Genomic DNA, 26249 nt, shown 5'->3' on the forward strand with positions numbered 1-26249 from the left:
TTTAACAGCTTTCTTGGGAAATAATCCACATGTCATGCAGTTCATTCCCTTACAGTGTGCAGTGGCTTGGTTTTGGTGTTTCCACAGAGCGGTGCGGCCCTCCCCACAGTCAGCTTCAGGGCCTCGGTGTTACGGCACTTGAGAAAGAAACCTTGGACTGTTTAGCTGTTGCCCATCAATTCTCCCATTTTTCCAGTTAGTTTTTATGATTAAGAAACTTGATTACTTTTCACCTCAAAAATGTAGGAACACTATACATTTTTAGGTATTCTCTTTTTCTCTTACCTTTTATTTTTGGACTCTTTGTTTATGTTCTAGAAAGTATCCATCTTTCTGCCAAGAAATGCATTTATGACAGCGTGGTATTATTTTTGGACCTCTTATCCATTCATTTATCTGCTAAGAAATACCTGGTTTACTTGTAACCTATTGTTTATTTTATAAAATTACTTTAAAAAAATAATAACTCATCAGATACTGCATAGGCCTATAGTTCTCTCATAAGGTCCTCTAGTAGTTTTTAAGTTTTGGTTTTATGATGAATCTTCTTCATCCCTTTGCCAGTTTTAGCTTCCCCTTTCAGCATCATCATGCTCAGTTTTGTGTTTCTTGAGATTCCGAGTCTGGAACATCAATCAGATTTCTACTTCTTGTTAATGACAATAGGGAGGTAACAGTACCTTACCATGTGCTAGCTCTACAGAGAGTATTACCTCCGCTCCTCGCAGAGCCCTGTAAGTTAGGTGAGAAAAGGAAACCGAGGCCTAAAAAGGTTGTATCACTTGTCCAGGGTCACTGGTCTGTGTCGGAACTGGGATTTGTACTCAGGTCTGTCCAGTTCCAGAAAGTCATGGTCCTAACCACTGGGCTACATTGCTGCCAGATCCTTTCGTTGAGATCCACCCATCAAATTGTACTACAGTTTGATGTGCTCTGTTTGTGCTGTTGGCGTCCCTAAGTCATTGCCCTGTTTGAGACACACAACAAGTAATGAAGAAAGTAGCAGCGACATGTACACGACAGGGATTTGTGGAAGTGAGGGGGCCTAGCGACCATGGGTTAGAGGAGCTTTATTTGCCCTTGTGTTTCCGTTTATACTGTGTCTGACAGTGGGGTGGGAAAACCCTTTAGAAAAGGCTGAGGCCTTCAGATTGTATGAAATTTCTGATAAATTCAGTTTAAAAGTATTGACTCAGTATGTGACTCATCATATTTTTCCAACAGATAAAGAGTTCTATTTGTCTTTTACGAGGGAAAATCTATGATGCTCTAGATAACCGCACCCTGGCTACCTATAGCTACAAAGAAGCTTTGAAGCTCGACGTCTACTGTTTCGAAGCATTTGACCTTTTGACGTCACACCACATGTTGACAGCCCAAGAAGGTTTGGAAACTCAGGTGTTTTTATATTTAGCACAATTGATATTCTTTTTTTATTTTTACTTTTTTCCTCTGAAATCTGTAGAATCAAGAGCAGGCTCTGTACAGATTTAGATTTAATAGACCTATTAACTTCCTTAATGCCTTCGAATGCAAAGCGCATTACAGAAGACAGCCTTATGCAGTGCCCGTTGCAGGCAGAATCTTTAGATTGTGATGTGATGGGGCCATGTTTTTGAGAAGTGATTCGAGGTCTTGTACACCCAGATTTGAATATCTGATTACGTGGTTCTCTACCTGACTGCACATTAAATCCCCGAGGAACTGTAAACACATCGGTGTGCAGGTCCCAGCTCCAGACTGGTGGAATCAGAATCTCCGGTGGGGAGACTCTGGCTTGGTTTAAAGCTCCCAGATGATCCTAAGGTATAAAAAACAGCTGAGAACCTTTGACCTAGCAGGTCAGCAGCAATGTGAGGTGGATAAACAAGAGAAACCGAAAATGAAGATGTTATTTTAATAGGATTCCAACATATTTTAGCCTAGCTCAGTCATTTTCAGGGTGCTTTGTCTCCCAGGAGACATTGAGCAGTATCTGGAGGCATTTTTGATTGACGTAACTGGGAACAGGATAGGAGGGTTGGAGGTTGCTAGAGATCCTGCTAAATACCTGTGGTGCACAGGATAGCCAACACAACAGATGATCATTCTCACAAAGTGCTGAAGTGCTAGGTTGGGAAGCTGGCTTGGTGGGCTGTCAGTGTGGAGGGTCATCGGTCAGAGTCACCTGGGAGGCCTCGTGGCAGGGCCCTCCAGGGAGTTCTCATCGCTGGGCCTGGAACCACTGTCTTCGCTTTCTCTGGTGCATTTTGATCTTGTCATTTTCTCCTTTAGGTTTGATTTACTTAGACCAAGAGCTATAGAAGAATGTTTTTCATTGCTAACGTTTTTTTCTCCATCAGTATTGTGAGGACATTTTTTTTCTCAATGTTTTTAAGAAAAAGAACTTCTTGAATCACTACCTCTTAGCAAGCTTTGTACTGAAGAACAAGAATTGCTACGTTTTCTATTTGAGAACAAATTAAAAAAGGTAAGTAAAACACAGTATTTACATTATGGAAGCATCTTGTTTCATTCAATTTGGCCTCTATTACTAGTTAAATTCTTAGAAATTAATTTTTATTAATTTAGCACTTTTGCAAGAGTAGATTTATGTTATTTAAAACATATGGTGTGGGTGCTCGCTTCGGCAGCACATATAAAACATATGGTATGGCCCTGGCTGAGTAGCTCAGTTGGTTGGAGCGTCGTCCTGAGGTGCCAAAGTTGCCAGTTTGATCCCTAGTCAGGGCACATAGAAGCAACCAGTGAATGCATAAAATGAGTGGAGTAACAAATCGATGTTTCTCTCTCTATCTTCCCCCTTCTTCCCTCTAAAATCAATAAACACAAATTTAGAAAATAAATATTATTCCTTAAAAAGCTTCCAAAAATATGTCTTCCTCCCAGGGACTACTTATACTAAAATAATGAACTATGTGATAAATTGAATGACGTTGCATGACAATGAGGTTCTTTGTCTTGTGTCCTGAACTTCTACTTTGTAAAATATGTCCTACTGTGGAATTCTGTGATAAAATTGAGAAGAGAATTAAGTTCATTGAGAGGAAGGAAGACTGATGAGTCTTGAGGTTAAAAATGTCTCCAGAGGCTCACACAGTGTCCTTATGCAAATCCTTTAGCCACATAGGTCAAATGGGGCTGGCCTTTTGATTTGGTGTAGCTCACTGAGTTTATGTTTACTTTCCTCTATTTCAGTACAATAAACCAAGTGAAACGGTCATTCCTGAGTCTGTAGATGGTTTACAAGAGAATCTGGATGTGGTTGTATCTTTAGCTGAACGACATTATTATAACTGTGATTTCAAAATGTGCTACAAGCTAACTTCTATGTAAGTATATCTGCTCATTTTTATGTAGGAACATAAGAGTTTGGTCCATTTTACTTAAGAAATGCATGACATGGTTTCTGACTAATCTAGAAATTGATGATCTTTTAAGTTGCCTTTACTACTTTGCAGAGTAACAGAGGGGGCGCTGTTTTAAAGAAGCATTTAGAGATGGGTTCATACACATTTGTAGGACTTTTCATTAACTTGGGAGTATACATATCATTTCAGTCTTTGATAATTTGCAAGTTTGAAAATACCATTCTGGGGGAGGGGTGAGAGGGAAAGGCAGAAAACTGTACTTGAACAACAATAAAATTCAAAAGTATTTAATTTTTAAAAAGGCAAAAAAAAATCTTGAGCCAAAAAAAAAACTTTTATGGCACATAGTTTTATAAAACCCCTTCTATGTTAGAAACTAGTGAAATCCTGTAGATAATGATGCTTAGTAACTGATTAGCCAAGCCATCTTACCCCACACCAAATTTCCAGTGTACATAGCTCAAACTTGTCTTTTAGCTGAATTATATATGCTATTTTTTAATGGATCTTTAGGGTTGCTTAAATCCTTGAATTCAGAAAAGTTTTAATTGATAAATGGTTGGGATCTGTTTTATATTTCACATTTTAAAAATATTTTGTTTATTTATTTTTAATGAGAGGGGAAGGGAAGGAGAAAGAGTGGGAGAGAAACACCAATGTGTGGTTTCCTCCCATGTGTCCTCTACTGGGGACCTGGCCCGCAGCCCAGGCATGTGCCCTGACTGGGAATCAAATGGGTGACCCTTTGCTTCACAGGCCCGTGCTCAATCCACTGAGCTACCCAGCCAGGGCTGTATTTCACATTGTTTTTTGATTCTTCTAAATAATTGGACTAATTTTATGTTACAGTTCTGTTAAAGTAAATGAATGAGATTTTTAAATTTTTTTATTGTATTTTTTCATTACCATTTATCTCCCATATACCTTCCTACTCCCACAATGTTTATTTTTATTCCTTCTAAATAAACCAGAATTTTCCTTTTATTTATAACCTAATCATGGCCTTGACTGAACCAACCCGAAGATAATGGTGTTGAGAGAGTAAAACAAGCACTATAACCAACAGTGTGGTACACAGTGCTGTAATGACTACTTAAACATAGCTCATTATAGTGAGTGCTGGTACATACTGACTCCAGGGTAGTAACGTGTTGCTTTAACTTTCAGAGTAATGGAAAAAGATCCTTTCCATGCAAATTGCTTACCAGTACATATAGGGACACTTGTGGAGCTGAATAAAGCAAACGGTAAGAATTTTTCTGTTAATTCTTGAAATTTTGTCTCACAAGTCCTGGATAATTGAGATTGTAGGTAACAACATAATGAAGTTCTACAGTAAAAGTAACAACCAGAGGAAGAAATGCTTATCAGAGTGACCAGTGGTCTATTCTGTTATCTCAGCAACACACTGTATTTCTTCATCACTGCTTCGTTGTCTCAAGTGTAGTTTATGGTTTAAGAGTTGGATGGCAGTTTTGCCTTTTTCTCTCTTTTTATAAAATCCTTAAACAAACTGATATGACAAGAGTCAGTAACTTAAGAATTGGAAAGGGCAGGCTTTTTTTGCTCATATTTTCTATACTTTAACATTTTAGAAACATTTAGTTGTGTTTGGACTGTATTTGCCTTTAAATCTTTTAAAATGTATAATGAGTTCTGTCCAATGGAAGAAAAGCGTGCCACTACCCCAACTGCAAATCTCTGCTGGGCCCAAGTGTGGCCCGCGACCAATAGCATCACGTCTCTGGGCAGCTTGTAGGAGATTCAGACTCCCCAGCTGCCCTGGTCTAGCGAACTCAAGCCTGCACGTGGGAACCATCATCGTCACATGCCCAGGACTCACACATTACTTAAGAGGAAATCATCTGGCTGCTTTGATAAACTTGAGAGCGTCATCAGCCAAATTGGTTGTGGGTGATTAGGATGGTCCCTATATGCCCCTAGAGTAAGAGACAGGAGTTTTTAAGATAGGTGAGGTGCTTTGAAATAATCTCTTAAGGAGCGTGAAGTACTTTGTCACCGGTCACCCAGCAAATGCTCAGTGCCCGCCAGGGGATGCGCACTGAGTTAGGAATTGGTTGTGGGGGCTCGAATGATACAGCCATAGTATCTGCCCCTGGTGTTTCTGTATTTCATCAGGGAAGTGAGTTTTGTACCTAGAAAGAAAGAATGCAGTCATCGCTGTGAGAACACGATTTATATGATTGTGAAGAGTTATAACTGGGGGAAAGTGATAGCCTTAAAATTCATTTGATGTGAATAATTTTATTCTTTTTTTCCTAATGTAGAGCTTTTCTATCTTTCTCATAAATTGGTGGATTTATACCCTAGCAACCCTGTAAGTATATATAAACTGTTTTTTTCTTACAGTGTTTCTTTTTCTTACTTGAACCTAAAGAAAATGCTTAACTAGTATTTAGACAGTTGCTTATATTTAAGATTAAGCAAATATGTTTTATTTTAGGGTGTTGGAGCAGAATCTCCTAGTGCTTATGATAATTAGAAGCAGCATTAACTTTCTCAGTTCATGAAGGTATTTTTTAGTGTACTTGAAACATAAAAATTTTCATCTTTTTCTAATTAGAGAAATTGTATATGCTTTTATTAAAAATACTTAACATACAGAAAAATAAAATATTGAAAGTCAAAGTCGCATTCCCACCTCTCATAAGTAATGCTAATAATTGCTTGCTAGCTTTCTCACATTGCATATATAAGGTAATTTGTTGGATTGTGCACTGGTTCTTCCAAACTAAATGGAATCAGGAACTGTGTCCTTAAAAAGGACAAAGTCAGGAATCAGGGTCTGAGTCTCAGGTGACAATCTGCACCCTAGACCAGTGTGAAAATAGTTATAAAGAGGTGAAATATGCAAGAGGTGTCATCTAGTGATTTAGAACCTGGTAGAACCAGGGTTGAGCCAGGGAAGGCTCACAGTGGGGAGGCCAGGGCTTGGCTGCGTTTGAAATGGGTGTGTGCAGGAGCCCGGTCTTGCATTCAGTGCTGTGGGGAAGTGATTGAAGGCGTTATGAGGAAGTGCTGTGGAGATTTGGTTCTCTTTTCATCCAGGACCCTTACTAGACAGCCCATCTCAGAGAAATTTTTAACTTGAACTAGAATATAGGATGGAGCACCTAGTCTGTCTTCTAACCTAATTTGTTAGATATTTTTAACTCAAAGTTCAGATCTTTGGTCATGGTAAATTTTGAACTTTGTAGGTGTCTTGGTTTGCAGTGGGATGCTATTATCTCATGGTTGGTCATAAGAATGAACATGCCAGAAGATATCTCAGGTATGAATTTTTTGTCTTCCTCACTCTGCAGCGAATTGGTAGGAAGAGATTTCTTGCTCATCTGCTTTAATGTAATAAATTGTAAGTTTTTTAAAAGAAGTGTAAAAAATGTTTTATTCAACCCTGGCTGGTGTAGCTCAGTGGATTGAGCGCGGGCCTGTGAACCAAAACATCACAGTTCGATTTTCTGTCAGGGCACATGCCTGGGTTGCAGGCCGGTTCCCAGCAGGGGACACACAAGAGGCAACCATACATTGATATTTCTCTCTGTCTCTCCTTCCCTTCCCTTCTAAAGATAAATAAATTAAATTAAAAAAAATTTTGTTTAAAAAAATGTTTTATTCAGCAGATTCAATTCAGTTGCATCAGTTATGCACCTTTCTCTTTATAAGATATCATGAGGAAGACAAAAGTAATCGGTGTAGACCTTGCTCTCAAGGTTAAGTTATATTTAAGTTTTTACTTATAAATGAGAAATATAAAATAATAGAGAACAATATTTACAAAGCATGCTATTAACCATTTACTTTTAGGACTTTTATTTACAAAGATGCTCTTAGCCATTTACTTTTAGGACTTCTTTTGTTAAGAAGTCTTACCTGAGATTAGGGTCATTAAATGTGACTGCAAAACAGAATTCTTGGCCTAGTGAACTGACTTACACAGGCACCTGCTGTGGTTTCAGTTTAAGGAATTCATTGCAACCCTGTCAAGCTGCTTAAACAGTATTATTCAATTATGCAAGTACAGGAAAATGTCTATATGTGAACAATTAGTTACTAAAGATTTAAAATATAATGGTACTAGTGATTTACTCCACATGAGCAAAATAGAAAATGGATCTTAGGTGATGTGGGTACACTTTGAACACAGACTTGAATTCTAATCCAGGTTCCGCTGCTGGCTTTTACTAGCCATAATCTCTTGAGAAAGTTAATTTCTTGTAATTTTTTCTAAAATGGGAATTATGTAATATTTGTATCCCGGGATTGTTAGGAAAATTGGTAAGATGGCACAAAAGGATCCTGTCCCAGGAAAGAAAACAGGGAGAGTCTCCGGTTAGTTGTGCTAAGTGTTCCACAAAACCTCGCCAGTGCCTTTTCCCAGAGTGGGAAGGTGCCGAGTGCCTGAATCGTTTCTGAGCCACGCGCCTGTGAGTTAATATGCTCATGCGCTGATGGACTCCAGTGAAACGGGAAATGTTTGGGTGAAAGAAAACTTAGAAAGGAAAATTCTAGGAAGTCTGAATGTCACCCTTTACACTTTCCGTGTTTTCTGGTGTTCGCTTTATTTCCCACTGTGGGTCACCAGTGGGCCACTGATTGAAGACTGGCTGTTTCAGCCTGTATGTAGCCCAGTTCATGGGACCAGCGGGACTCTCCTGCCACCTTTTGTAGGACTCAGTCTTTCCAGCCTCAGTATACTTATCTTTAAAATATAAATAGTAAGGATTAGATGATGCACATAAGGCATCTAACATGGTACCTGGCGCAAAACAGGCCCTAAATGGTTGCAGCTCCCACCATTTACCTACTAAGTTGTGAAGTGCATCTCCTGGATTAAGTAACATTTGTTAACTCTATACAGAATGCCAACGGGTTCAACTATAGTACCCAGAAAGTTGTGATGCTCTCCTAAAATTTCTTAGCCTTTTGCTTGAACCATTAAATATTCTTTTATTTCAAATGAATTAACACAGATGTTACATTCGTGTTTAAGATATTGACAGCTTGTTTATTTTAATATGTTTGAAACCATCAGCTTACATAACATTAACACTTTAAGATGACATACATTAATTGAATGAAGTGTCTCGTTTTAGTAAAGCTACGACTCTTGAGAAGACCTACGGGCCTGCGTGGATCGCGTATGGGCACTCGTTTGCGGTGGAGAGTGAGCACGACCAGGCGATGGCCGCCTACTTCACGGCAGCGCAGCTGATGAAAGGGTACGGCCAGGCCGTGCACTCGGCTCCACTAACAAAGTGAAATCTCTGTTCTTACACCACTGGCATTTGCTTGGTAAACTAAAGCAAAATACCTTTATATCTAGTACAAAATACCTTGTACTAGCTGATGGTTATAAAATAACTAGGGAAGTTGGGGGAAAAGAAGCTGGTGTAGTGATCTTTGCCTGGCAGTTTGTCTTAACCAGCACGAAAGGGCACTAGGACATTAGGCTAAGAGAACGAGTGAGGCAGGAGCACTCTTTCACATGCTCACCTAAGAATGAAAGTAATTCGTAAGTAAAGTTACTTATATGCTGTTTATGTCCAAAGGTATCTGATATAGTAGTACCAGGCCATATTTTGCCAATGTTCTAAATCGATAAAAATACTGAGTATATTTTATTTTGAGGGCTTCTTTTGTTAATAGGTGTGAAATTACATAAAACTTCCCATTAGATTAGAACCAGTAAACGAGTGTTGCTGTCACCTCTGCGGACTCTTGGGACTCAGCCTGAGGACCACCGAGCAGTGTCCTTTCCTGGGGGCTGCCCCCATCCCTGTGCAGAGGGGACGGGAGTGCGGCGATTTAGAGGCCTGCTCGGGGGTCAGACTTCTTGGGGTCTTGGCAGATTATGTGCCCTCTTGAAAAACAGGACTAACAGCAATGCTTACTCTTAGGCTTACAGTGAGGAGTAACTGAGATACTACCAGTTAAAGACTTGGAACAGCGTCTGCCATGTAGAAAGCACTCCGTAAAAGTTAGCTACCGTAGTTTGTTTGCTTGTAGTATTCAGGAGTAGGATCACATATTTATCCGTATTGAATTTCATCTTGTTAGGTTTGATTTTCCTTTTCAGACTGTCATACTCATTTGGCACCCAGTTCCGCAGTTTTTTAATTCGATACATGACTTTTGAATCTAACTAGTCATCCATGAAAACAGTGTAAAAGACATAGTTCCCTAATTGTACTAGTTTGCTTGGGCTGCCATAACAAAGTATCATAGATGGGGTGACTCAAACCACAGATATTTATTTTCTCACGGTTTTGGAGGCAGGGAGTAGAAGGGCAAGGTGCTCGTTAGAGCTCTCTGCCTGGCTTGTAGCCGGCTGCCTTCTCCCTGTGCCTGCACACAGTGGGGAGAGAGCTTCGGTGTCTCCTACTCTTACAGGGCCCCAGCACTGTGATCTTATTTAACCTCTGTCATTTCCCCACAGGCTTTCCAAATGCAGTCACATTGGGGGGGTTGGGCTCAACATAGGAATTTTGGAAAGGACACATACATTCAGTCCATAACACTAATTTATTACTAGAATTAATCCTCCAGATTAAAATTGTTATGTATTGGCCCTGGCTGTTGTCGCTCATGGGTTGAGCGTCAACCTGTGAACCAAGGGGTTGCAGGTTTGATTTCCAGTCAGGACACATGCGTGGGTTGTGGGCCAGATCCCCAGTAGGGGACACATGAGAGGTAACCATGCATTGATGTTTCCCTCCCTCTCTTTCTCCCTCCCTTCCCCTCTCTAAACATAAAAAAATAAATAATCTTTAAATGGTTGTTACTTACTGAGCTACCTAAATGGTCCTGATACCTAGTCCAGGTTTCTCGATATTATCCACCAAGTTGTGTGAGACCTTTTCCAGTGTCTGCATATACCCCTACCCTATCAATCTGTGCATTGTCAGAAAAAAATCTCTGTGATTTCCTCTGAGTTGTTACCAGCACATGCTAGCATCTGCTGAGTCGTTAGTTGCTAGCTAAGAATAAAAACCAATGATAACTAATGACCTGATTAATACTTTTTGTGTTTTCCCATCTAGACAAACTTTATCTAATTAAATTTTCAAATCAGCTTATCAAGATAAGCATTGCTGTCCTCCTAGTTTTATTTCCCTATCAGAACAACTTTGCAATCTCTTAATTTGCCCTGTGTTTGGGTAAATGAAATTGTGTAAATATTTTTAAATTTCCTTTATGACTACCTTGAGCCATTGGTTATAAAGAGTGTGGTGTTTAATTTTCACATATTTGTGAATTTCCCAAATTTCCTCCTGCTAGGATTTCTAATTTAATTTCACTGTGGTTGGAGAACATACTTTGTGTGATTTCAGTCCTTGTAAATTTATTAAGGCTTGTCTCTTGACCTGAGAAGGTGTAGGGAATGTTTCAGGTGCACGTGTGAACTCGGCCATTGTTGGGTGCAGTGCTCTGTCCCTTCGGTCTGGTCAGGCGACGGCGTTGTTTATGTCTTCAGTTTCCATGTCGGTCGGTTGTCTGCCTCCTCGTTCTCTCCAGCATTGCAACTAGGGAGCTGAAGTCTTCAACTGTCACTTTCAAATTGTCTGGTTTTCCCTACCGTTCTGGCAGTGTTTGCTACGTTTGTATTGGGTCCTTTTTAGATTCTTCCTTTCTCTGCATTTATGTGTCCAATTTTCCCAGCACCATTTATCAAATAAATTATCTTTAGCTCATTGTATGTGCTTGCTTCCTCTATCAAATATTAATTGACTATAAAGTTATGGGTTTATTTCTGGGCTTTCTGTTCTGTTCCATTGATCTGTGAATCTGTTTTTATGCCCATACCAGGCTGTTTCGATTACTGTGGCCTTATAGTTTCATATCAGGTAGCATGATTCCTCCAACCTTGTTCTTTCTCATGATTGCTGCTGCTATGTGGGGGGGCCTTTTGTGGTTCCATATAAATTTTTGAAATATTTGTTCTAGTTCTGTGAAATACATCATTGGAATCTTGATAGGAATTGCCTGGGAATATAGATTGCTTTGGGTAGCATGGACATTTTAATGATGTTAATTCTTCTTACCCATGGTCTGTGTGGGCGCTTACACTTATTTGTATACTCTTCAGTTTCTTTCTTCAGTGTCTTACAATTTTCCAAGTACAGGTATTTTACAACCTTGGATAGGTTTATTCCTAGGTATTTTATTTATTTTTTTTTTAAGAATACTTTATTTACTTATTTATTTATTTTAGAGGAGGAGGGTAGGGAGAAAGAAAAGGAAAGACACATCAGTGTGTGATTGCCCCTGGCCTGCAACCCAGGCATGTACTGTGACTGGGAATCGAACTGGCGACATTTTGGTTTGCAGAACAGCGCTCAATCCACTGAGCCACACCAACCAGGGGGTATTTCTTTTTTTTTTTAAGAACTTTGAATGGGGTCGTTTTCTTAATTTCCCTTTCTCTTAGTTTGTTATTGGCATATAAAAATGCAGCTGGTTTCTGGATATTAATTTTGTGTCTTGCTACTTTGCTGAATTTATTTTATCAATTCTAATAGTTCCTGGGTGGAATCTTTAGGGTTCTTTTTGTACAGTGTCATGTCATCTGCAAATAATGACAGTTTTACTTCTTCATTTCCAATTTGGATGCCTTTTATATCTTAGTGTCTGAAAGCCATGGCTAAGACATGTAGTATTAAGTTGAATAAGAGAGGTGAAAGCGGACATCCCAGTCTTCTTCTGATCTTAAGGGGAACAAACACTTGTAGTTTTTGTCCCTTGAGTATGATGCTGGCATTAGGTCTGTCATATATGGCTTTTTTTGTGTTTAGGTATGTTCCCTCTGTCCCCAGCAGACTGACAGTTTTTGTCATAAATGGGTGCTAAATTTTATCAAATACTTTTTTTGCATCTATTGATATAATCCTGTGGTTTTTATCCTTCCTTTTGTTTATGTGGTGTATCCCATTTATTGATGTCCAGATGTTGTATTTTTGCATTTTTGGAATAAATCCCACTATATCATAGTGTATGATCTTTCTGATATATTGCTGTGTTCAGTTTGCTAATATTTTGTTGGGGATTTTAGCATCTCTGTTCATCAGGGATATTGGCCTGTAATTTTCTTTTTTCGCAGTGACTTTATTTGGTTTTGGAATTTGAATAGTGCTGGCCCTGTAAAATGAGCTTGGGAGCCTTCCTTCCTCTTGAGCTTTATGAAATAGTTTGAGGAGAAGTGTTAGTTCTTCTCAGAATATTTGGTGAAATTTTCCTGTGAACCTATTTGGTCCAGGGCTTTTGTTGGGAGTTTTTGATTACTGTTTCAGTTTTACTAGGTGTAATCCAGATATTCAGATTCTCTGATTCTTTGCGATTTAGTTCTGGGAGATTGTACTTATACATTTCTAGAAATTTACGCATTTCATCCAGGTTGTCCAGTTTGTTGGCATATAGTTGTTCATAATATTTTCTTAAAATCTTTTGTATTTTTTGGTGTCAGTTGTCATTTCTCTTATTTCATTTCTGATTTTATTTATTTGGGTCCTGTCTTTTTTCTTAATGAGTCTGGTTAAAGGTTTGTCAATATTGTTTATCTTTGCAAAGAACTGGCTGTTAGATTCATTGATTTTTTTTTTGTATTGTATTTTTAGACTCTGTTTTGTTTATTTTTGCTGTGATCTTTATTATTTCCTTCCTTATACTCACGTTGGGCTTTGTTGTTCTTTTGTAAGTTCTTTTAAGTGTAAAATTAAGATTGTTTATTTGAGCTTTTTCTTGTTTTTTTTTAAACATTTTTAAAAGATTTTATTTATTTATTTTTAGAGAGAGGGGAAAGGGACGAGAAAAAGAGGGAGAGAAACATCAATGTGTGATTGCCTGTCACACACTCCCTACTGGGGACCTGGCCTGCAACCCAGACATGTGCCCTGAGTGGGAATTGAATAGGCAACCCTTTGGTTCACAGGCTGGCACTCAATCCACTGAGCCACACAAGCCAGGTTTTTCTTGTTTTGGTTTTTTTTTTTTGAGATATGCCTGTAATGCTGTGAGTTTTTCTCTTAGGATGGCTTTCACTGTGTCCCACAGATTTTGGATTCTTGTGTTCTCATTTGTATCAAGGTATCTTGATTTTGTCCTTGAACTCATTGTTGACCCTTTCATTGTTTAATAACATGTCATTTAGCTTCCATGTCTTTGTGTGTTTATCAGTGTTCTTGTGATTAATTTTTAGTTTCATAGCATTGTGGTCAGAGAAGACACTTCATATGATTTCAGTCCTCTTAAATTTATTGAGACTTGGAAAAGAATCCAGATGCACTTGAAAAGGATGTATAGTCTGCTCTTTGGGGTGAAATTCTCTGAAGATATCAATTAAATCCATTTGATGTAGCATGTTATTTAAGGTCACTGTCTCCTTGTTGATTTTCTGACTGGAATGTCTATCCATTGAGGTCAATGGGGTGTTAATATCCCCTACTATGACTGTACTTCTGTTGATCTCTCCCTTTTTGTCCATCAAGATTTGCTTTACACATTTTGGTGCGCCTGTGTTGCATGCACTAGAGTTATAGACTCTTGTTGCATTACTCCCTCTGTCATTATGTAGTATCCTTCCTTGTCTCTTACAGTAGCCTTGGTTTTAAAGTCTATTGTGTCAAAGGTAAGTATTGCTACCCCAGTCAGAAAGGAAAAAAGGGTTTTTTTCCTTTCCATTTGCATAAAGTATCTTTTTCCATCTCTTTAGTTTTAGTCTGTGTATACCTTTTGATCTGAGGTGGGTCTCTTGGAGACAGCATATATATGGATCGTTTTTTCTTATCCATTCAGCTACATTATGTCTCTTGGTTCAACCTTTTAAGTTATTTACATTTAAGGCAATTATTGATAGATACCTATGTAGGGCCATTTTATTGTTAGACTGTTTTCCCCGGTTGAAGGGACATGTGTTTCCTTTCTCCTTTTCATCTTCTTAAAGCAAGCCCTTTTGGTATGGATTTGGTTTAAGCTCCATAGGATGGGGCAGAGTAATTTCTGTGGGTGGGGCTACTGCTTCCCCTCAGGCTGATGCCATTCCTAGAGGAGTGCTCTGGCTGAGAAAGATGGCTTCTGCAGTGTGGGGAATGACCCAGCACAGGGATCCTGGTGGCTGTTCCTTCAGTTCTCTCCCCAGAGCCACCAGCCCCAGACTCTGGTCAAGCATCTCTAGTCCACTCTGCCCTCTCTCTGCTGGAGCCCAGGGTAGGTGACTGCAAATGAACTTTGTGTGTTGGCCCTTTAAGAGGCTCTCTGAGTCTCCAGCTGGCTCTCCCTGGCGGATAGAAACCCTGCTGCTTTTCACAGATGAGTGCGATCTGGGTTCCATTCTGGCTCTGGTGCTGTAGGGTGGGGAGGCCAGCTTGGGTTTTATACCCCACACTTCTCAGGGGGAACCCTGAAATATATCCCTCTGGAAATTCAGCTGCTGCCTGTTGGAGCCCAGCCAGTCTTTTTACACCTCCTCCCCACTCCCTTACAGTCTCATTGTGGTGATGTGATTTCTTCCATCTGTTCTTGCTTATAAGGCTTCTTCTCTCCAGCTAGCGTTCAGTTGGTTATTCAGGATGACTTTTCTTTAATTTGCTTGTAATTCCAGTGCGGTTCTGGGAGGGGTCAGTGTAGCTTTCACTTACTCCTCTACCTGAAGATCTGGAACTGCTGATTTTTCAGGCCAGTGTGGAGCTGGGAAGTGGGAGATGGGATAAGTTAAAATGTCATTAAAATATCTGTTCTTCTTGCTGGGACTCCACTGTTTTTCTAGAATAAACACTCCTCACTTTGTTGTTAGTCTTTGGTTAACTTCTGAAGTTCTGAAGAAGTTTTATTTTGATAATTTTTGGTAATGTTCTTATTGCTTTTATGGAGAAGTGGATTTTACTCTGCCATTTCAGAAATTCCTCCAGGGAAATACTTTTGGAGCAGTTCTTCATGGCCCTGGCTGGATAGCTCAGCTGGTTGGAGGGTTGTCCAGTATACCAAAGCTGTGGGTTCAGTCCTCGGTCAGGGCACATACAAGAGTCAGCCAGTGGCCCTGGCCAGTGTGGCTCAGTGCATTGGTTGTCATCGTGTAAATCAAAAGGTTGCTGGTTTGATTCCCAGTCAGGGCACATGCCTGTATTGCCGGCCACGTCCCTGGTTCAGGGCGTGTGAGGGGCAGTGGATTGGTGTTTCTCTCACATACTGATGTTTCTCTTCCTCTCTTTCTCCCTCCCTCCTTCTCTCTCTAAAATAAATCAACAGAGTCTTAAAAGCAAAATAAAATATCCCTTCTATTTTTTGTAAAAGAGTCAACCAATGAATGCATGGGTGGGTGGAGCAACAAGTCAGTGTTTCTCTCCCCCTCCCTCCCTCTCAAATCAGTAAATAAACATTAAAAAGCAAAAGCTTTCTTCGTGACCTCTGAGTAGAACATAGAATCTTGAGTCATGATTCTAGATTAGAACCAAAGCACATGCCAGACAGTCAGTATTTATTGTTATTCTTAGATTCATTTTTAAAGAAAAATTATCTTGTGATTGCTTTCATATTATCAGGTCTGACACAGTACTTACTTTGTACCAAAAACTGTCTCTACAGTCTTGAAGGATATGAAAATGGAGTAGAAACGACATAATTCAGAACTCTTTGGTGTAGAACTGATGTATTGGGAATCCACACAAGGGAGAGCCGCTTCAGTTAGAAAGTCAGAAACAGCTCCATAAAGGGAAGTGGAACTCCAACACGGTCGTGAAGGATGCGTGGTGCTGAATGCATAAAGGAGAATGAGGAGCACAGTCCAGGCCGGGGCTGTGCCGTTAGCACAGTGGAGGAAAGCAGGCAGCACCTGCTTTTCTGCTCTATGGGACTTTTGGATTTTACTGTTGAGTAATGAAAAATAAAGGGTAGTTTTCTGCTAGGTTCTACAAGTGGAAGCTCATTAGCCTAACAGCTCATTTAACATTCATTAAATATAAGTATATCAAGTTACAAAAAGAAAACTAAATGTTCTCATTTTTGGCTATGTTTAAATTAATCTGCAGGCAGGATTTAAGGTCAAAAATTAATTTCTACTGAATTATAAAGATTTTTTTGTATTGAATATGTGAAATTTTTCAACATTTTTAGGTGTCATTTGCCAATGCTGTATATTGGATTGGAATATGGATTGACTAATAACTCAAAATTGGCTGAAAGATTCTTTGGCCAAGCCCTAAGCATTGCCCCAGAAGATCCTTTTGTTATGCATGAAGTTGGCGTGGTTGCCTTTCAGAATGGAGAGTAAGTACCTGAAGGCCAGAACCCTTCTGTTTTCTTTTTTATAAATAGAATTCAACCCCAGTCACTAGAGTTTCAACTGATCAGAATGACTCTTCAGCAGGTTTTTATTTTTAAATGTGTACTCTTTTAGGAGGAGGACATGGGCAGTTAAAAAAAAATAGAAAGGGTTATCTTGGCTTTCGTTAAAAGTGCTCAGGCTTGGGATTTGGTCCCTTTTGGTATGGACTGTCAGAAGTTCTTCCAAGATTGGACAGTTGTCACCAACCCTGTCAAGTCACTAAGCCTCACAGCATGGCCCCGGGGCACTGCAGAATCCTCAGTCACCTGTCTCCTTGTTGATTAGGAGTTGGAGTCATGCATTTGAGAAAGGTTTTTCACAGTTTTGAAAGGAAAATGTTTTCTGTTTAGTTAGCAGTTAATCCAAAAACTAAACTAATTAGAATGGCCTAATCTGAATTTCTTAGTCAGTTGAGGTATTATTATAGTCTTGGATATTTGTAGAATAAGTAATTCATTGTCATACGCAAAGAGAAAACTATCCAATAGACCTTTGTGCTGAATTATACACAAAGTTAATGCAGTAAGTTAGTACTACTATAGTGATTTGTCATGGCATGTATGTGTAGTCGAAAAACTGGATTAACTAGTATTCATGAAAGACAGTTTGGAGCTGTTAATAAATAATGTGTGGTAATAATGTGATGCACAGTCAAGTTATTTTTAACCCCAAAGTCAATCAAGATGCTTTCCCATGTGCAGGTGTGTGCATGTGTCCCGGCTCAGGTCAAACATATGACGTTCCGCCCTCTTATTCCCACTCTCCTACTGTAAACGTGTACTTTTTTACATTCTATTTTGTGCTTTTTATTGATGATTTCACTGTTTAAAAGGTGCAGAGCTGAAATGCCGTCTAGCGTTCCTAAGCACAAGAAGGCTATGTTGTGCCCTGGGGAAATACGTTTGTTAGATAAACTTTGTTAAGGCATGAGTTACAGTGCCTTGAGTTCAGTGTTAATGAATCAACAATATGTGTCAGTCTAGGCATCACTAAACCCAAGTTTAGATAAAACAGATTGTAGGGGGAACAGTTAGTGGAGAAAATGTGAGCAGGGGTTCATGGGAACCTAAGCCCTGTGTTTCCCCTGGGAGCCGAGGTTCAGTGCGCACTGAAGTGCATGGTGACTGTAGAACCCAGTTACTGAGAATGGTCAGAACTGACTGTGTCTCCCAGCATCTTCAACTCCTGTGACATGAATGCCCAAAACTAACCATTCATCATCTGACTTAAAGTTGAATTGTAATACACTGTTTACAGAGGTTCACCTCACTTCATTTTCATGTCACTGGAAACAGATACTGAGATTTTCTTAAAATGTTTATAGTTGCTAACTTGATTAACCTGCAGTCTTTTTTCCTTCTATTTTAGATGGAAAACAGCAGAAAAATGGTTTCTCGATGCTTTGGAAAAAATTAAAGCAATTGGGAATGAGGTATTTTATGTAATATCTAATACACACACACTCACACATACTAAGTATGTTTACTGTTGAATGAGGAAAATAAGACAGTCTGTCTTGCCTCGAAAATAGTAATCTAATGTTTATCATAACAGTTGTCAGGCACTTAACTATTTCACTACACAATACAAAATGAGTTTGTTTCTAATTGAGAGGAAAGCAGACATTGGCTGTTTGCTTCTTAAGAGGCTATAGTTTTGACATTGGGAGTCATCAGAGTGTATTTGATGACTGTTCGATACGGGAATGAGTGGTGGTTGGTGGAGCCTGGTGGGCCCTGTAGCGTGTAACCTAGTCCGTCCCTCTTCAGCACCCACAGAGCGTCATCCTTGGTTAGTGGGCAGGTGTAGCAGCTGATACCCCTTTTGCTGAAACAGGGCTAGGTGTCATTCACATTTAGACCTATTATTGTTTTTCTTTACCTTGTACTTAGTAAATATTTAAACTGTGCAGTGTTTGAAAATTTTGCTAGGTTTTATCGTATGAAAGATGTATCCCATGAATTAAACTTTCAGCTAGCATGGATGTATATACACTATGTTATTTTAAAATAATAAGTAATAGATACTGTAAACTTCTGTAGGTAATGGATTTGCATGTTGCTATCCTTCTGGCTCTTAATTCTTTATATATATACCTATTTAGGTGTATTCTGTTGTGATTGTCACTAATTACTTTCTGTTTCTGTTCAGGCATACTTGCTCAAAGCCCATCTTTTCTTTGGCTGTAGTTCTTCTTTACTGAGAAGGACACAGCTCCCTTGGACTCCCTGCTAGGTGGCATTTTGCCTGTCCCTGTAGACACAGCTTTGCTTATTTTGGTCCCTTCATATTTTCATGTGAGGTGAAAAACACTATTTCTGTGTGTTTGCACATGTATGTATATAAACAGGTTCTTCCATAGCTCAGTCATGGATGGTCTGGATAATACATGTGTTTTTGTTAATATAGGGTTGCCACTTAGCACCTTGCCAATTACCTTAGGACCTTGCTACTCAAACTGGGCCAGCTGCGTCAGCATTACCTGGGAGCTCTTTAGAAGTGCAGAATCTCAGACCTACTGAATCAGTATCCGCAGTTTTAGCAAGATCCCCAGGTGATTCTCATGCACAGAGAAGTTTGAGCTGCACTGTCATAGATGATACTTACAATTGAAACTATTCTTTGATGATCCGAAGGTGCTTTGGGGAGCTTAGAGAAATTTAAAGTAATGATTTTAAGTATAAAAGCACAATACTATTAAACTGTCAGAATGTCCATTAAAAAGTTATGTGAAGAGGGGAAAATACTGTTTGATTTTAATTATCAACTGCAGAAAATGTCAGAATAACCACAGGAAAGCAGTCATGCCTAAAATCATAAAGGGCTAGTTTCGTTCACACGGTCTGTGCCTCCCAGAGCCAGGCCCAGGAGAGTCAGACAGCGTGGCTCAGGTCTGTTTCTTCAGTTAGTGAAGAATATTGAATGCACGTCAGCTGTGTCCTGAGCTCTGAGCTAGGCACTGGGAGGCAGCAAAGACTTGGCTTGATATTTTCTGCCCTCACATCTATTGAGGAATGCTGATAAGTAAATTGGCAGTAATACAGTTTATAGAAGGGGCTGTGATTGAGGAAGAAAGGAACGCATATAGAGGGGCCGTTAACCCAGACTTGGGAGTGGTTCGGGACGGCCTGGACACAGCATCACGTGCCTTGGTCCTAAGGGTGACTGATGTTAACCAGGCAGAAGTGAGGGAAAGGATATCTTAGCTCTTGGGAATGGTGTGTACAAAGTTTGAGCTAATTCAGTACAGCTTGGGTTTCCAGGTCACAGAGAATGACAGGAGCTTTTAAGGGCCTTGAAGGTGATGTTAAAGCCTGCACCTTACTCTGAGGGAGTGGGCGACAAAAGACGGTCATCGTGGTCAGGCTTGTCCGATCGGGGCCGAGAAGAGGCTGTTAATGGGCAGCTGTAATTCTACCAGGGAAGCTGATAAACAGGCCTCGGTGATCCTGGAGGCATCAGGGATGACATGGGTGCCAGGTACTGATGATGACAGGGCACTCAGGTGGAGGTGAGGTGAGGGGGCTGGGATGGCAGGAGAGAGAAGATAGGAGTTTAGCTTGTGACATGTTGAATTCGAAGTGCTTGCAAGGTTTCTAAGCAGAAATGTTTAGTAGGTAGAATGACAGCTCTGGGCCAGAGATACAGAACTCGAACTTCAGCATAGATGCGCTCTTTGATAAAGTTGTGCTGATAAACTAACGTCCTCGGGAAGTCCCATTAGTAGGAAGCAAAGATGGGAAAACCAACAACTACTCCCGCTTAGTGCTGCACAAGCACCGTGGGAGGCCCGCCTGCACAGGTGTGTGAAGCTATGCAGTGCACACAGGCCGGGCTGGGGCGGCTCCTGAGACCATGGGTGTGCTTTCGCTGTGTTTCAGGTAACTGTGGACAAATGGGAGCCTTTGTTGAACAACTTGGGGCATGTTTGCAGAAAACTGAAGTAAGTGAAATAGAGCATTTTCAGAAATACTCTTGTAACTAAACGTTTTCTCAATTTTGTGTAGTCTTTTCCATATTTTTACTTTATGAGATTCTTCATCTCTCTTGTACTTGGCTGCTCAGAGCAGTCATCAAAGTAGTTTTTATTATCTCTGTTGGTATTAGTAATCTATTGAGAATTACAATAACATTTCTTTTAAAAAAGTTTAGTGTTCAAAATTAATTTAGAAGAACTAGGGCAGTAGGATTTAATTAAAACCATATTGATAGTCTAACTCACTGTTTTCCTCTTGATAATACTTCTGTGGCGTGAGAAACACATGGCAGGTGAAGAATAAATTCTTTAGTTAATTGAGTTTGGTAAACTGTAGGTTACTCAAAATTTAACAGGTTGTTCTATTTTAAGATTCCTTGGAGTCTTTACTGTGCATATGGGCTGCAGTATATTCCAAACTTTATTGAGCACAAAACCTTTTTCTCAAAAGATTTTACAAGGAAAGAACTCCAGAGGACTTTGGAAAATGCTGTTCCATGTAACTTTTTTGGCCCTTAAAGCAAAACAGGGAGAGGCCTTGCCGTGCGATAGGTGGGGCACAGGCCCAGGAGTTGAGCATTAGGTTCTGGTTCCAGTCTCCCGCTAAGCGCCCAGAAGAGTGCGGCCCGTACCCCTGCAGGAGTACCCTCAGCGGGCTGAGCAAGCGAGGCAGGGAAGGACCTGTCAAAGAGGTGTGAGATGCGTTAGGTACGCAAAAGTGGATATGAAGCACCCTTACCAGTCTAGATGTTACTCTGATGTAGGAAAGTTTATGTTTTCAATGCTTGTCTTAGACTTAGGAATTTAGTGCTTTTACTGTACCCACTAATTGTTCTCTCTCTCTCTCTTCCCATTTTCTCCCCTTCCCCTGACTCCCTTTCTCTCGTCTCTCCTCTCGCAGAAAGTATGCTGAGGCATTGGATTATCACCGTCAGGCATTGGTGTTAATTCCACAAAACGCTTCCACCTATTCTGCCATAGGGTATATCCACAGTCTGATGGGCAACTTTGAAAATGCTGTGGACTATTTTCATACAGTAGGTGTCTTGTTTGTGCCTAACTTTAAATCTGGTTGACATTTACCACTTTAAGATCTTTTCTAGGCAGTGTTTTCTTGCTTTACAGTTTTAAAACTCATTAGGCAACCTTGCATTCTGTTGTCTTCTTGGCAGAGAAAAGCGCGTGCACGCTGTGCAGTAGTCATCAGATCAGCCGTGTGAGAGCCCCGCCCGTGTGTGCAGTGAGACATGATAGTGCCCGGTGACGTTTGTCAGCCCGCCTGAGTTGGGCATTCGTCCAGGCAGGAGAGCAGAAATTCGTGTTGCGCAGTGAGGGCCTCTTGGGAATTCTAGTCTTTTTATTTATGACTTATGAGGAACTCCCTTAGATCCCTCTCATACATGAACAAAACAGGCCTCATTTATTACGAGCAAAAAATCTCTCCTTAATCCCCATGCTGTATTTCATCAAATGTAAGACAGCATTAATAAATATGATGACCACAAAAAAAAAACAAGAAAAACCACTGCCACTTAAATGTGAACATAATTCATTTTTATCACTTAGTTGGGGGTTTTCTGTCCTTAGAAAACATGCTCCATTGGAAGTAATAGGATATCGATTTTTATCAGCGATCACTGTAGTGCCTACCTAAAAATATATAAGTGAAGTAAATAGTTGAGATACTCAATTCTTCACATTCAGAGTTCAGTTCTCCTAAATCATTTTCGTGCCAGGGTGTCAGCACCTTGGTTTTCCCAAAGTCGTGTCTTGCTGCCAGCACGACCTGCCATTGACTCAGGCCTTCCAGCCAAGGACATTGGCTCTGCAAATGGTATGCCCCTGGAAAGTGTTGATGGAAGGTTTTTAGACGACAACCACAAATGTGTACTTCTGTGGCTCCCTCACATGATTTGTGGCCTTGTCTGTGCGGCTCCCACGGGGCCCCTCGGCACAGCTGCGGCCGGAGGGCGGCAGGAGCAGGAACGCCAGTCGCAGCACATCCCACGTTCAGCGGAATTAGAACGTGGAAAATGTGGGTCTTAGAATTGACGAAATAACCGTACTTGAAGAAAGATAATGAAAAAATTAATATTTCAAAGATAAACTCATGAGTGGTAGATTTATAACTGATTTTAAAGGGTTTGGTTAGTGATTTTCAGTTGAAGGGGATGTTCTGAATACTGAGCCCGTCAGAAGTGTGTGGACTAAGCAAGTTATCTAGTTTGTGTGAATTTCGAATATGTATATTTGAATTTGTTTTTCATCTGTGATTTAATTAACACAGAGGCTTAGAGGGCTCTGTGTGAAGATGGGGTCTTTAAAATATTTTTGGAGGAGGATTTTAAACATACAAAATGGCATAGAACAGTGTAATGACCTTCCATGTGCCCATCACCCGACTTCCACAGTCATTACCTGATGGCCGTTCATGCTTCAGCTGTTTCCCCAGTAACGACCTCCATCTACTGGTGCCTCAGATTTCCTGGAGTGTGTTGAATTGAGCCGAGTAGGAGTAATTTGGAAAAAGAAGGAAATACATTTTCTTATAATAACCATGCTGAATCTTTTCTGGCAGGCCCTTGGTCTTAGGCGAGATGATACATTTTCTGTTACCATGCTTGGTCATTGCATTGAAATGTACATTGGTGATTCTGAGGCTTATATTGGTAAGATTATAATTATATTCCATTTCTTAGATTGTTTTATATCTCTGTTTAGGTTTCTCTAATTAGTGTAAGGGTCTAAGTTTATCTTTGTAAGCATTCTAACTACATTACTATCAAGAAACTACATTTATTTTGTTGAACAGTTGTGAGAATTAATGACTCGTTAAGTATTCATCCAGTTTAAAGTTGAGTATTTCCTATACGCAAAATACTATTATAGAATATGTGCAGAACACAGTGATATATAAGAAATCTAATTACATTCCGGAAAAATCTTGGAGATATTTTTCTGATAAATAAAGGGCTCTGGCCTTAGTATTTTGTAATGTGGGGCACACCATGTTGATTCACATTTCAGGGAGTATTAAATGAGCTCACATTCACATTAAAGTGCCCTGGCTCTTTAAGTTATTTTCTAACGATAAGCAACTCCTAAGTGTGTGTAGAACTGGTATACTTGGACACTCATTTAGTTATAAACATTGTAAAGAGGTGCAATGAGGTTAAATCTTGAGATGCAGACTTTGGAGTAGACAAAGGTTTCTTTAACAGTATATAAATTCACAGTGGGGGCGATGTTATATTAGGCTTCAATAAAATTAAGAACTGTTAACCAAAAACATTAGTATTAAAAGAGTGAAAAGGCATGTAATAATACACTGGGAGAAGTTATTGATAATACATCGACTTGTCTAAAATATAAAAACAATCCTACAAATCAGTAAGAAAAAGTTCAGTCAAAAGTGAGTCAAGCTCTGGCCTAGTAGCTCAGTTGGTTAGAGCATCTTCTCTGTACACCAGGGTGCAGATTTGAACCCTGGTCAGGCCACATACAAGAATCCCCAATGAATGCACAAATAAGTGGAGCAACAAATTGATGTCTCTCTCTCTCTCAAATTAAAAAAAAATGTTAAAACAGATAAAACACTTGAACAGGAGCCTCACTAAAAAGGATATTCATACAGTTACAAAACAAATGAAGGTGCTAATATCATTACTACGGAAATGAAATTAAAATCATAATGAGATACCACTGTACACTTGCTAGAATGGCTAAAATGTAGAAATACTGACAGTACCTAGTATTGGTGATGATATGGAACAACTGAACTTTTTAAAGATTTTATTTGTTTATTTTTTGAGAGAGGGAAAGGGAGGGAGAGAGGGGGAGAAACATCAGTGTGTGGTTGCCTGTCATGCGCCCTCTGCTGGGGACCTGGCCCACAGCCCAGGCACGTGCCCTGACTGGGAATCAAACTGGTGGCCTTTTGGTTTGCAGGCTGGCACTCAGTCCACTGAGCCACACCAGCCAGGGCATGGAACTCTTGCGTATAGTCGATTATCAATCAGTAAAGTTTAAAAAAACCTGTTTGGAAAACCGTTTAACATACCTACTAATTATACAGGCTTACTATATCAGTTATCAGTTGCTGCTTACCAAACCGCTCCAAAAAATATATATATTATTTCTCAAAGTCCTTTGGTCGATTGTTGGCTCTTGATGCTCTCATTCAGTTATGCGTTTGTAGTCACAGGCATTTAGTGGGGTTTGTAATCTTCAATGGCCTCATACATAGGTGAGGACCTCAGTTGACACAGCTGGGCCTTTCCATGGGTCTTTTATCCCAAGGTTGTAAAGGTCAAGACTCGTTCAAAGCTAGAAGTTACACTAAATCCCTTCCATCACATTCTGTTCATCAAAACAAGCCGTGTGATTAAGTGCAGTATCAGCCTGGGTGAGGGTTATTCCAGGGTGGCAGAGGTGCCAGGACGTGTGAATCATTGGAGGGCGGGGGGCTGCTCTTAGGGTAGTGGTCTACCGTACTGACCTGACAGTCTAGCAGTTTTACTCCTAAGTATATGCCCAGTAGAAACAAGGGCCTCAGTAGGCCCAAGTTCACACACAAGATTGTCAGTAGCAGGTTTATTCTTAATAGCACCTAACTGGAAGTCCACCAATAGGAGAATGGAGAAATGCATTTTGGTATACTCATACAATAGAATACTACACAATTAAAATGAAAAGGACTGACTCACTACTGAATCATGTTGTAACATAGATGAATCTCACACATTTTGACCCCCCAAAAGAATATATACCTAATTTCGTTTATATGAAGATCAGTAATAAGCAAAACTCATTAGTGGTGATAGAAAAATCAGAGCAGTGATTACTTTTGGCTTGGAAGAGGGAAGCATTTACTAGCAGCAGCATGGCATGGCTTCTAGGAGCTGGAAGTACTCTGTTTTGGTCTGGTGTGGTTATGTGGATTTAAACATACGTGAGAATTCAACCAACTGTTAACACTTCAAGGTTGGTAGAGTATGACTTCAGCTTTCTAAAGTTACAAAATGAAAAATGAAGCTTAAGCTCTGGCATCCTGACGACCTTAAATTGAAATCTCAGCTCTGCCACTCAGTAGCCCTGTGACTTTGGGTCACATCTGAGCCTCAGTTTTCCTCATTTGGTTGGGTTGTGAGGCTTAAATGCAAAATTTTTATGCAGCTAAGTGACATCTGGAGATATAATACTGAGTAAGACATTTTGCTTGTTCTCACAAAGGTAATGCTTTTACAGAGATTTCCAAGTGTAAAATCTCAATGATTTTGTGTTCTGTACTACTTTTTATTGAAGTATAACTGACATATATATATATAAGTTACAACTGTACAACATAACGGTCTGATATTTGTATATTCTGCAAAATGAGCATCACAGTAAGTCTAGTTAACATTTGTCACCATGCATAGTTGCAGAGTTTTTTAAGTGCTGAAACTTTTAAGATCTACTCTCTTAGCAGCTTTCAAATGTGCGACACAGTATTAACTGGAGTCACTGTGCATGTCTAAATATGTCAGAACACCTAGTAGCTTGAACTGTGTAAAATTGTCATTTTGTT

At 39.8% G+C, this 26249-nt stretch overlaps 1 protein-coding gene across 2 annotated transcripts in view; it reads left to right on the top strand.

The window, feature by feature from the left end:
• The window catches only part of CDC16 (cell division cycle 16), a 33747-nt gene that overhangs the window by 6214 nt on the left and 1284 nt on the right, over positions 1 to 26249 (top strand). For both annotated transcript variants that reach the window (XM_037131002.2, XM_037131001.2), the window contains exons 6-17: positions 1225 to 1384; positions 2379 to 2470; positions 3199 to 3332; positions 4539 to 4618; positions 5660 to 5709; positions 6590 to 6663; positions 8486 to 8611; positions 16494 to 16646; positions 18073 to 18136; positions 20586 to 20647; positions 21582 to 21717; positions 23259 to 23349. In XM_037131002.2, the coding sequence (XP_036986897.1) occupies positions 1225 to 1384; positions 2379 to 2470; positions 3199 to 3332; positions 4539 to 4618; positions 5660 to 5709; positions 6590 to 6663; positions 8486 to 8611; positions 16494 to 16646; positions 18073 to 18136; positions 20586 to 20647; positions 21582 to 21717; positions 23259 to 23349 (1222 nt within the window). The remainder of the gene's footprint in view (positions 1 to 1224; positions 1385 to 2378; positions 2471 to 3198; positions 3333 to 4538; positions 4619 to 5659; positions 5710 to 6589; positions 6664 to 8485; positions 8612 to 16493; positions 16647 to 18072; positions 18137 to 20585; positions 20648 to 21581; positions 21718 to 23258; positions 23350 to 26249) is intronic.

The sequence above is a fragment of the Artibeus jamaicensis genome, unplaced genomic scaffold (assembly GCF_021234435.1).
Source record: "Artibeus jamaicensis isolate MK-2021 breed Jamaican fruit bat unplaced genomic scaffold, CSHL_Jam_final scaffold_833, whole genome shotgun sequence".
Taxonomy (NCBI): Eukaryota; Metazoa; Chordata; class Mammalia; order Chiroptera; family Phyllostomidae; genus Artibeus; species Artibeus jamaicensis.